Source organism: Sus scrofa, chromosome 2, assembly GCF_054392235.1.
Source record: "Sus scrofa isolate SSC_HxYL_T2T_F1_AM1 chromosome 2, Sscrofa_HxYL_maternal_Yorkshire_Landrace_v2.0, whole genome shotgun sequence".
NCBI lineage: Eukaryota > Metazoa > Chordata > Mammalia > Artiodactyla > Suidae > Sus > Sus scrofa.
This window is the reverse complement of record NC_139384.1, coordinates 81874056-81885012: the sequence shown is the minus strand read 5'-3', so window position 1 is coordinate 81885012 and position 10957 is coordinate 81874056. Positions and strand designations below refer to the sequence as shown.

General features: G+C 50.7%; 1 protein-coding gene across 1 annotated transcript; it reads right to left on the bottom strand.

The window, feature by feature from the left end:
* Positions 1-2497: 2497 nt before the first annotated feature.
* On the bottom strand, positions 2498-5617 carry CLEC4G (C-type lectin domain family 4 member G). The gene is made up of 9 exons (NM_001144117.2): positions 5522-5617; positions 5100-5201; positions 4770-4823; positions 4511-4573; positions 4296-4400; positions 3906-3995; positions 3547-3695; positions 3308-3423; positions 2498-3030 (listed from the first exon to the last, which is right to left on the bottom strand). The coding sequence occupies exons 1-9, from the start codon at positions 5574-5576 to the stop codon at positions 2892-2894; spliced, it is 873 nt and encodes a 290-aa protein (NP_001137589.1). The 5' UTR covers positions 5577-5617; the 3' UTR covers positions 2498-2891.
* Between the last annotated feature and the right edge of the window lie 5340 nt (positions 5618-10957).

The following is a 10957-nucleotide window of genomic DNA, read 5'->3' as shown; positions in this document are numbered from 1 at the left end:
ATGCATTTCAAAGTAAGTTGCAGACATTAGCCCACTCCAGCCCCCCTAAACCCTAAACAGTCCCCTAAGTGCTCCAGCCTGCAGACCTTGAACTAAAGGCCAGCGTTCATTGGCCAATCTCCTGACTTTTTTCCCTTTTGAGTAAAATAGCATGGAATGAAATGTACAAATCCCAGGAGTGTTTTCTTTTCTTTCTTTCTTTTTTTTTTTTTTTTTTTGGCTTTTCGCCTTTTCTAGGGCCGCTCTCTTGGCATATGGAGGTTCCCAGGCTAGGGGTCGAATCAGAGCTGTAGCCGCCAGCCTACACCACAGCCACAGCAACGCCGGATCCTTAACCCACTGAACAAGGCCAGGGATCGAACCCACAACCTCATGGTTCCTAGTCGGATTCGTTAACCACTGAGCCACGATGGCAACTCCAGGAGTGTTTTCTTTGAGCTTTGATGAAAGCATTCACCTGTGTAATGCAACTCCCTCTCAAGATACAGGATGTTTCCAGAAAGTTCTTTCATGGCCCTTCCCAAGCAGTCCTTGCCTCTGCTCTTGGAAAACCATTGGGCTCACAGTCTTTCCACCCTTGAGTAGTTCTGCCCATTCTAGAACTTCATATAAATGGGCTCATAGGGTCTATACTATTTTGTGGATAGCTGCTTCCATCAGCCTAAGGTTTTTTCCAGATGCTTCCCTGTGCAATGACCCTAACCTCTTGTTCTCCACTGGAATTCTGGTGCCTGCTGTGTAATAAGTGCACAAGAAATGTTCCTGAGTGAGAAAATGATTGCATTGAAGGAAAGAATGAATGAATGAACTTGGTCCTTGTTCACGGAGACTTGGTCTCCCAGCCCCAGCTCCCTTCTCTTCTCTCCCTCTCCCCTGCTTCTCTCTAGCCAACCTCCTCCTTGGCCTGCTGAAGTACCATCTATTGTCACCCCAGAAGACCTCTCTTTGGGGTGCAGTCAACAAGCCCCCCTTTTCTTTGGCCATACCCGTGGCATATGGAAGTTCCCGGGTCAGGGAACTGGGGTTGCTTCTACCTGTTGGCTATTGTGAATAATGCTGCTATGAACATGGGTATGCAAACATATTTCAAGACCTTGCTTTCAATTCTTTTGGGTATCTACCAGAAGTGAAATTCCTGGCTCATATGGAGTTTATGGAGGGATCCTGGTCCTGGTGACTTTGATTTGAGCCCATTAAAACTAACTTTGGACTTTTGACCTCCACAACTGAAGAATAGACATGCATTGTTTCAATCCACCAAGCTGCTGGGCATTTGTTACAGCAGCGGTAGGAAACTCATACCCTCTTCCATGTTGACTTTCTGGAAATCCATCAGTCTGGCCAACAGTCCATGAGATGTTATCTGTCCTGAAGTGAGATGGCTTCTGGGCAAGGTCAGTGCCAGAGAAGGTTTGGGGGTTTTCTGGTTACAGTCCTGAAAGGTTCCGCCTGGCTAGGGAGTTTGGGTGCTGTTCCCTCCTCTTCCTGCTCAGTGGATGCTCTCATGGCCAGGCAGCTTGGGGGCTCAGAGCAGCCTTGGTTCTAAACCCAGCTCTGCACAGACCTAAAAGCTGCTAGCCTGTCACTCCCCTCAGTTGGATCCATCTCCACTGGAAATTCTGAGAGAGCCCCAATATCCCCAGGACTGGAGCAGGAAGCTTCGGGAGTGCAGGGTAAATTCAGATCAAAAGTCCCCAGTTGAAACTATGTCCAATCACTTGTGATGGAACATGATGAAAGATAATATGAGAAAGAGAGTGTGTATAGATGTATGACTGGGTCACTTTGTGGTACAGCAGAAATTGACAGAACAATGTAAATCAACTATAATAAAATTTTTAAAAAAACCTAAAGAAGTCCCCAGTTGATAAACCAGGCTGTGTGCTCCCCAACCCTCCCCCAAATGGGTTCAGCCATGCCCTATATTTTCTACCAATCACTGCTTGCAAAACCTTTCTTTCCCAGCTCCATGTACTAAAATCCCAGTGTTCTTCAAAAGTCCATTTTCTCTGGATGTATTTCCTGCATCCCCCACAGAACCTGGGTGCAGAAGGGACCTGCTCATCAGATCCAGGCAGCCCCTCCCCCACCTGTCTCAGGACCTGGGGTCAGGCTGCCTGTAATCTCCACAATAGGGTGACAGTCTTCCCAAGGAAGAGCCAGTGCTGCAGTATCTCAGCAGAGTCCCTCTCCCTGAGGACACAGGGGACTCCTCCAAATGCATCACGTCCATCCTTCCTGCATCCCTCAATTGTGTCCCTGGTGACATTGTCCCTCTGCCAGCTAGACCATAAAGGAGGTCCCCAGGGGTAGGGAGGGGGTCTGACTCATTCCTGTGTTCCCAGTCCCTGCAGCCCTCCTGGCCCAATGCAGTTTACTCACTGGGTTTGGGGGCATCACAGGCCCCTGAGGTCACTTAGAGAGCTCAGGGTCACTCAGAGGGGTTACATCAGGTTTTCTGAGGTAAAGCTGAGACCAGCTAACCAGAGCAGGGAGCCAAGATTCATTTCTCATTTATTGATGCTCCCTAGGGCTGTGAAGAAAGCTCACAAAATCTCTATCTTTGAGGCCCCCCTTCTGGGGTAAAAAGCAAGCAAACCAAACAGCTCCATCCCTGAGGTGACTGACCTTGGTTAGGGAGGGTGATGGGGCCAGATCACAGGGCAGAGGAGCTCAGATTTTGGAGCGAATGTAGATACATTAGGCTCATGGGGTGAGGGGATGCAGCGGGGTTGGAGCTGAGGTCCAGTTATTGGCCTAGGCTCTGGGTGAAGGGGTGTTTTTGCTGGAAGCAGTGGGAGGGATTATAGTGGTGGGCGGAGCCAGGGCAGTAAGCAGCTCAGGCGATTGGACAAGTGCCAGTGGGCTTGGCTCTGGGGCACTGGGCTAGGTCAGCAGTTGTGCCTCTTCTCGCAGATCCAGCTGTCGTCTTTGCTGTTGCACGGTGCGTCATTCCACATCCCCGTCCGTAGCATCATGATGCAGTCCTCGCGCCCCAGAGAGTCATTGGGTTCCCCCAGATTCCAGTGGCTGCAGTGGTTTGGTGGGGGTGTTGCTGAGAGTCTAGGCTGAGGATGGCCCTGGAATCCAGCCTTCCCCTCTGGGATCTAACCCATATATTGCTTGTATCTAACCTAGACATCTCGAGGGTCTAACCTAAGCACGCACCTGGGATATAACTTTTTAACCGCAGAATTTAGAAAGTTCCTGGGGTCCAGCCCCTTCCTCCCTAAGGAGGCCCTGAGATCTAGCCGAAGTCCTTCTCCTCGGATCCGAACTGTCAGCCTTCCCAAGTCCCTTCCCTCACCTGAAGCTGAGTGGGACTCCATCCACCCACTGGTAGCTCTGGATTTTGCGCGCCCTGCGCACAGCCCTCAGGCCCAGCCAGTAGCCGCGGCCGGCAGTATTCCGACTCAGGAAGCCCTGGGCGGGAAGATAGATAAATCTGTCCCGCCCCGTCCCCATCACCTCCCCCGCCACCCACCTCAAGTAAACACCTGCTACCCCCCCACCTCCCATCTCCATCAGACTGCCTGCACTGCGCACCTGCTCCTCCAGGCCCCCAACAATCACCAGGTGCGCGCCCGCACCCTCGCAGTGGCTCTGAGCCTCCACCCACGTGGCCCCTTGCGCCGAGAAAAAGTAACAAGAGCCCTGGAATGGCAGCCACGACTTGGGGCACTGCTCGCAGGAGCCTGCAGGGTGGGGAAGGTTAAAGAGGTGATTTGCTCTCAAGTGGAGCAGACGGAGAGGATTGGGGAGGGGGGTTTTGGACCCCGGGCCCAGGGATGGAGGCACTGAGATCAGGCCAAAGTCAAAAACCGAGCCAGGGGGCTCAAGGAAGGCGAGACGCAAGAGCAGGGTCCGCTTTGCTCTCCCTTCTCCCTCTTTGGGATCTTGCTCACTGTTCTGGAACCGGACTCTCTCCAGCTCCCGGAAGAGCTCACTGCGGATGTTCTCACGGTCCCTACCGGCTTCAGCCAAGCCCTGGGTCACTGTAAGGTAAAAGGAGTCCAGATTATAGCTCGGGTCAGGGTCAGGGTCAGGAGTAGAGTCATGATTGAGTAACGTCAGCATCAAGTCTGTGGTCAGTGCCAAGGCCAAGAACTGTTATGGTTGGGTGGAGTCCCGCTGTGGTTGAGGTTAGCATTTGTAGTCAAGGTCAGAGTCCAGCGGTCAGGTTCAAGATGGGGGACACGATTGGGGTCAATGGTGAGGATCACAGGATAGGTGAGGGTCACAGAAGGGTCCAGAGAGGAATCAAGGGTCGGATCGTGGAAATGTCCCGTCCTCACCGCGCTCGCTCAGTTCCTTCAGGGCGCTCTCCTGCTCCAACAGCTTCGCCTTTGCCTCTCCAAGCTGGGTGTGCACCGTCTGCAGCTGCGCCTGCACCCCCAGGCCTGGGAAAGGGGGGAAGGACGGGGACGGGACGTGAGACCAGCCTCCTCGCTCCCTCTCGCTGCCTCCAATCCCGGCCGCAAGCCCCGCCCCCTCGGCCCACCAATCTCACAGCAGCTGTTGCAGGCTCGGACCTCCTCCTTCAAGACCTTCAGAGTCGCCGTCTGCTTCGAGGCTGGAACGATCCCCCATCCGTCCCCCACACACTGCCAGGTCACCCTCAGGGACCCTCGGGATACCCTGCCCCACTCCGGGGCCAACCCCGCGGACTGAGGGATCGCCACCCACCCACCCACTACTCGGACGCCAGGGTCCAAGACCTTACCGTCCCGGAACTCCGGGGAACCCAAGAGTCCCTGTTCTATGCATACCGTTTGTCCTCAGTAGATCCTGGTGGCCAAGCAGCGCCCCGCGCTCTGTGGAGGCTGCGAAGAGGAAACTCGGGAACTCTCCCCTAGCCCGAGGTGTGTGTGACCCGGGTCAAGAGACGCACAGAGGGGCGCCCATGGCGAGTGAGGTGCCCTCACACCGACAGGAGACACATCCATGCACACACGTGAGTGTGCACGCTCAGTTCACACGCGTTCACACTCAGACCCAGGCAGGGCCCTGGGACCCTGGCTGGTGTGCCATGGGGCAGAGGAAAGTTCTGTGTCCCCAGGGGGGCTAGACCCAGCCTCCCCGGTCTTTTGGTCACTCACCCTTGGAAAATAGGATGCTCAGAACGAGGGCCCACAGGACTGTGACGACCACCAGACCAAAGGCCAGGAGGAGGGATCTCTGTCCCCAGTGTCCCCAGTGCCCTGGGAGAACACGGATGGACTCCTGAGGCCTTCCTGTACCAGGACCACCTTGCCTCTCTGAGCTCTGAGGATGGAGCCCTCGATGCTTAGGTTCCTCCCAAGAAACTGATATTAAGAGGTACAGTAACTTGCCCATTGTCCCTAAGTGGCAGACTTGGAATTTGAATCTAGGTCCAACTGGCTCTAGTGCCTGTGGTGTCTCTCCTGAGTCCACTACTTAAGCCCTCTCTTGGCTGTTCCCCTCCATTCCCCCATCAAACCCCAAACCACTGGCCAGAGAGGGGCCCAAAAGGCCTTGGGAGGTGGCCTACTGCTCCTACCTCCAGGGACCTCCTCCAGCTTGTTGTCCCACTTGCTGTACCCGGCAGTGTCCATGGTAAGCAGGTGCCCTGCTCTGGGCATAGATATAAATGAAGCCGCATTCCTCCCCCCCAGCTTACACTCCCTCTTCCTTCCTTCCTATCCTGTGTCTCAGTTCCTGGTGCTGGGAACCCACTGACCAATCACAGTGATGGGTGGCTGGAGTAAGGGTGGGGTGAGGCAGGGAAGTGGGGAGTTGAGGGGGGTTAAGGAAGGGTAGAGAGAGTTGGCAGGTGGGAAGTGATGGGGTTAAGGAAGGATAGAGGGAGCGTGAGGTGGTAAGTGAAGCTGTGTGTGTGTGTGTGTGTGTGTGTGCACACGCTCAAGCACAGGCACACTTCCAGCCTCCCTGGCCTGGTTGCTGTAGCAGCATCTCCAGGCCACTCATCCTGGCTCCAGCCATCATCAGGCACACACTCCAGGGACACCTTCAGGCTGTGCTGTGTCTCCACTCTGGAGCTTCGTCAATATCTCTTATAGGTGTGGCATTGGCCTTGCTCCTGAGAGGGACAGGCTAAACTTGGCCAAGTTCTGATCCCTCCTAGATGGGCCCTGAGAAAGCCCCCTCAGGCCCCCCCACACCAGCTGCTCTCCCCTCCTCAACTCCCCAGCAAGTCCCTGTCAGAAGGTGTATCTGGCCCTGACCTTTGTTCAATCCTCTTCGGCCAGAATGGAGAAGACAGATGATTGTTGAACGATGGTCAGCTAAGCTTCCAGACTTTACTGTTCAGTGGGTGTGTACTGTGTCCATATGCACTCTTCTAGAAGCATCTGCTTTTCTTCTCTGTGCAAAGGGGGACAGTGACAGGGCATCCCTCCAAGGGATGTTGCGATAAAGAAACCAGGTGATGGGAGTTCCCTGGAGGCTCATAGGGTTAAGGATCCGGTGTTGTCACTGCTGTGGCTCTGGTTACTGCTATGGTGTGGGTTCAGTCCCCAGCCTGGGAACTTATGCATGACGCCGGCTCAGCCAACAAAGAAAGGAAAGCAAGTCAAGTTAGAGAAAGTCTCTGGAGCCCCAGGCTGGGGTAGTGACCAGTAGGTAGGGCGGCCAAGATGGGCCTCGTTGAGAAGGAAAAATGTTATTTTTGTGTGGAACACTTCCTGCATCTCAGCCACTTTGTAGATGCATACACACACCCCCAACTTCTTGTCTTCTCAACAACCCTCAGAAATAAACCACATCCACTTTATGTTCATTTTTTTCTCTTTTTCTTTTTTTTCTTTTCTTTTTAGGGCTACACCCACAGCATATGGAGGTTCCCAGGCTAGGGGTCTAATCGGAGCTGTAGCCACCAGCCTATGCCAGAGGCACAGCAACGCAAGATCCAAGCCACATCTGCGACCTACACCACAGCTCACAGCGACACCAGATCCTTAACCCACTGAGCGAGGCAAGGGATCAAACCCGCAACCTCATGGTTCCTAGTTGGATTCATTTCCGCTGTGCCATGACATGAACTCCATGTTCAAAAGTTTTATTTGATGCCTATTCTCCCACCTTGTTTCAGGAAGGAATGAGAGAGCCATAAATGACAAAATAAAATGAAAAGATGAGAGTTGTTTTTTTTAAAGAAGGCAAAAAGTGGTAAGGGCCAGGAGTAAGGAGCTCCATTTATCGAGAGCTTGGCATTTTGGTCTGAATTTTGCTCAGCTCCTTACTTTGTTGCAGCAGGAAGGTAGGGTCAGACATCAGCCTTCCCCCCCCCTCACCCCCAGCGGCCTTGGCTTTATTGTCTTTGGGGAAGCCTGGAAGGGTTGGGTCCTGAGGAGCTTTGGGGGTACTTATGGGGGTGAAGAGCCAGATGGTAATCTTAAGCAAATCATTCACTCCCCATACCCTACCTTCTTCATCTTTATCATCTACAGATGATTATGCTTTTGTTACCCAATTGGTTGTTTAGGTCTTATCAGCCCACTCTTGCAGTTCCTCTCCAAACCATATGGTGACACTATGGAAGACTAACCAATGAGATGGGCAGCATTCTGGGTACAGATACCGGAAAGCCAAAGCAGTCTCTTTGCAGGAGGAAGGTTATACTCCTTCTAAGGGACACGTGGGTTGAGACACTGAGGAACACCCATCATCATCATCTTAAGTCTCATATAAATTAATTGAAGAGATATTTAATGACTGCCAACTATGGCTTCTCAAGAATTTACTTTAAAAAAAAAAGAATTTACTTAACAAGAGTTCTTGTGGCTCAGTGGGTTAAGAACCTGACTAGTATCCATGAGGATGCATTCCATCCCCAGCTTAGCTCATGGGTCAAGGATCCCTACTGGCTGCAAGTTTTGGTGTCAGTCATTAAGCTTTGGTGTAGGTTGCCGATGCAGCCTGATCTGGCTGGGGCTGTGGCTGGCAGCTGAATCTCTAATTTGACCCCTAGCCCTGGAACTTCCATATGCTGCAGGTGTGCCCCCCCAAATTTTTCATTTAACAAATATTTATTGGGTGTTTACTCTAGCCTCTTATGAATTCACTTAACAACTATTTCTTCTTCTTTTTTTTTAATTTTATGGCTATGGCCAGGGCACATGGAAGTTCCTGGGCCAGGGATCAAATCTGAGCTGAAGCTGCAACCTGTGCCACAGCTATGGAAATGCTAGATCCTTAACCCACTGCACCTGGCCAGGGATTGAACCCATGCCTCTGCAGTCACCCAAGCTGTTGCAGTCAGATCTTAACCCATTGCACCACAGCAGGAACTCCAACAAGTATTTCTTGAGTTCCTACTATGTGCCATACCTAGTCGAAGGCCATGTCATGGTAAATAAGACGGCCAATCCCAGCCCAGCTGGATCTAAATCTAAATATTTGAAAAGCAAAACCTTTGGAGAAATATCCAGGTAGAAAGGATTTCTTTGTCAAAATATTAAAAAGGCACACAACAAAAATTATTAACAAACTACATTTTAAAAAATTCTGTTTTGGGAGTTCCCTTGCAGAGCAGTGGGTTAAGGATCTGGTGTCCCTGCAGCCACTCAGGTCACTGCTGTGGTGCAGGTTTGATGCCTGGCCTGGGAACTTCCACATGCTATGGGCGCAGCCAAAAAAAAAATTCTATTTTTACTTGGGTCATGTTTCATTAAGAAGCCAGTTCTTCAACATCTTTACATTTATTGCTGTGCATACTGTTATTTTTAAAAATTATTCTAATTGCTGCTCTGATTTTGTTGCACTTTCTTTTTCATTCCAGGTTTAGCTCAGGTAAATCCCATTGGTTAGTCTTTTCATAAAAAATAGATTTTAGTGATTCTTTCTACTATTTTTGGTTTAAAGACATGGTATTGTTTACTACTTAAGAGTCAAACTTCCTGGGTTAAATCCCAGCTATACTTATGAGATATATAATTTTTTTTTTCTTTTTAGGGCCACAGTGCAGCATATGGAGGTTTCCAGGCTAGGGGTCCAATCGGAGCTGTAGCCGCTGGCTGTAGCCGCTAGCCAGAGCCACAGCAATGTGGGATCCGAGCCACATCTGTGACCCACATCACAGCTCACGTCAACGCCGGATCCTTAACCCACTGAGTGAGGCCAGGGATTGAACTTGAGTCTTCATGGTTGCTAGTCGGGTTCATTAACTGCTGAGCCATGATGGGAACTCCTATATAATTTTTTTTTCCTTGTTATGGTCACAGGTGAGGCTTATGGAAGATCCAAGGCTAGGGGTCAAATCCAAGCCACACCTGTGACCTGTAGCAATGCCGGATCCTTAACCCACTGAGCGAGACTAGGGATCGAACCCAAATCCTCATGGATACTAGTCGATTCTTAACCTGCTGAGCCATGATGAGAACTTTATATAATCTTAGAGGGATAATGAACCTTGCTATAACTTAGTTCCCCCTCTAAAATGGGATAGTCGTATTAATAGTTCCAAAAAAAATCATTCCTACCTCATTGGATTCTTAGGAACTTATCTGAGTTAATACATATAAAAGCTCTTTAAGAATTTCCCATTGTGGCTCAGTGGTAATGAACCTGACTAGTATCCATGAGGATGCAGGTTTGATCCCTGGCCTTGCTCAGTGGGTTAAGGATCTGGCATTGCTGTGAGCTATGGTATAGGTTACAGACGTGGCTTGGATCTGGCGTTGCTGTGGCTGTGGCATCGGCCCACAGCTGTAGCTCCGATTCGACTGCTAGCCTAGGAAGTTCCATGTACCTCAGGTGTGGCCCTTAAGTGACAAAATGAAAGGTTCTGGAGTTCCCGTCGTGGCGCAGTGGTTAACGAATCTGACTAGGAACCATGAGGTTGTGGGTTCGATCCCTGCCCTTGCTCAGTGGGTTAACGATCCGGCATTGCTGTGAGCTGTGGTGTAGGTTGCAGACACGGCTTGTGGCTCTGGCATAGGCCGGAGGCTACATCTCCGATTTGACCCCTAGCCTGGGAACCTCCATATGCCGCGGGAACAGACCAAGAAACAGCAAAAAGACCAAAAAAAAAAAAAGAAAGATTCTTTAAATCTGGTGGTTTGGAGTTCCCTGGTGGCCTAGGGGGTCAAGGATCAAACACTCTCTCTGCTACAACACTGTCACTGCTGTAGTGTGAGTTCAATCCCTGACCTAGGAACTTCCACATATCCAAGGCATGGCCAAAAAGATTTTTTTTTTTTTTTTTTTTTTTTTGGTCTTTCAGGGCTGTACCTGTGTCATATGGAGGTTCCCAAGCAAGGGGTCCAATTGGAATTGTAGCTGCCAGCCTACACCACAGCGACAGCAACCTGGATCCTTAACCCACTGAGTGAGGCCAGGAATCGAATCTGCAACCCCATGAATCACAGTCAGGTTCACTAACCACTGAGCCACAATGGGAACTCCCCCCCATATTTTTAATTTAAAAAAAAATCTGGTGGTTGCTGCTCTTTTTTTTTTTTTCTTCAATTATTTCACCTTTTATTTTTAAAAAATTCTCTGCCCTGATTTTCTTTTAGTTTCTTCTCCTCTCCCTCCCCTCCCCCCCTTCTCCTCCTCCTTCTTCTTTTTTTTGGCTACCCTCACAGCAGGATCAACACCACAGCTGCAGCAACTCCGGATACTTAACCTGCTGATCCACAGGGGGACTTCCTCTTTTAATTTCTTTTTGCTTTTTTTTTTTTTTTTTTTTTTTTGTCTTTTGTTGTTGTTGTTGTTGTTGTTGTTGCTATTTCTTGGGCCGCTCCCGTGGCATATGGAGGTTCCCAGGCTAGGGGTTGAATCGGAGCTGTAGCCACCGGCCTACGCCAGAGCCACAGCAACGCAGGATCCGAGCCGCGTCTGCAACCTACACCACAGCTCACGGCAACGCGGGATCGTTAACCCACTGAGCAAGGGCAGGGACCGAACCCGCAACCTCATGGTTCCTAGTCGGATTCATTAACCACTGCGCCACAACGGAACTCCTCTTTTTGCT

Bases quoted from the DNA above. Each gene is read 5' to 3' on its own strand.
- CLEC4G (NM_001144117.2), bottom strand. From the start codon at position 5,576: ATGGACACTGCCGGGTACAGCAAGTGGGACAACAAGCTGGAGGAGGTC. The intron at 4,824-5,099 runs GTGAGTGACCAA...TCCTCTTCGCAG, and splicing joins GAGCATCCTATTTTCCAAGG to CCTCCACAGAGCGCGGGGCG. The intron at 3,424-3,546 runs GTGCGCAGTGCA...CTTCCCGCCCAG, and splicing joins TTGGGGGCCTGGAGGAGCAG to GGCTTCCTGAGTCGGAATAC.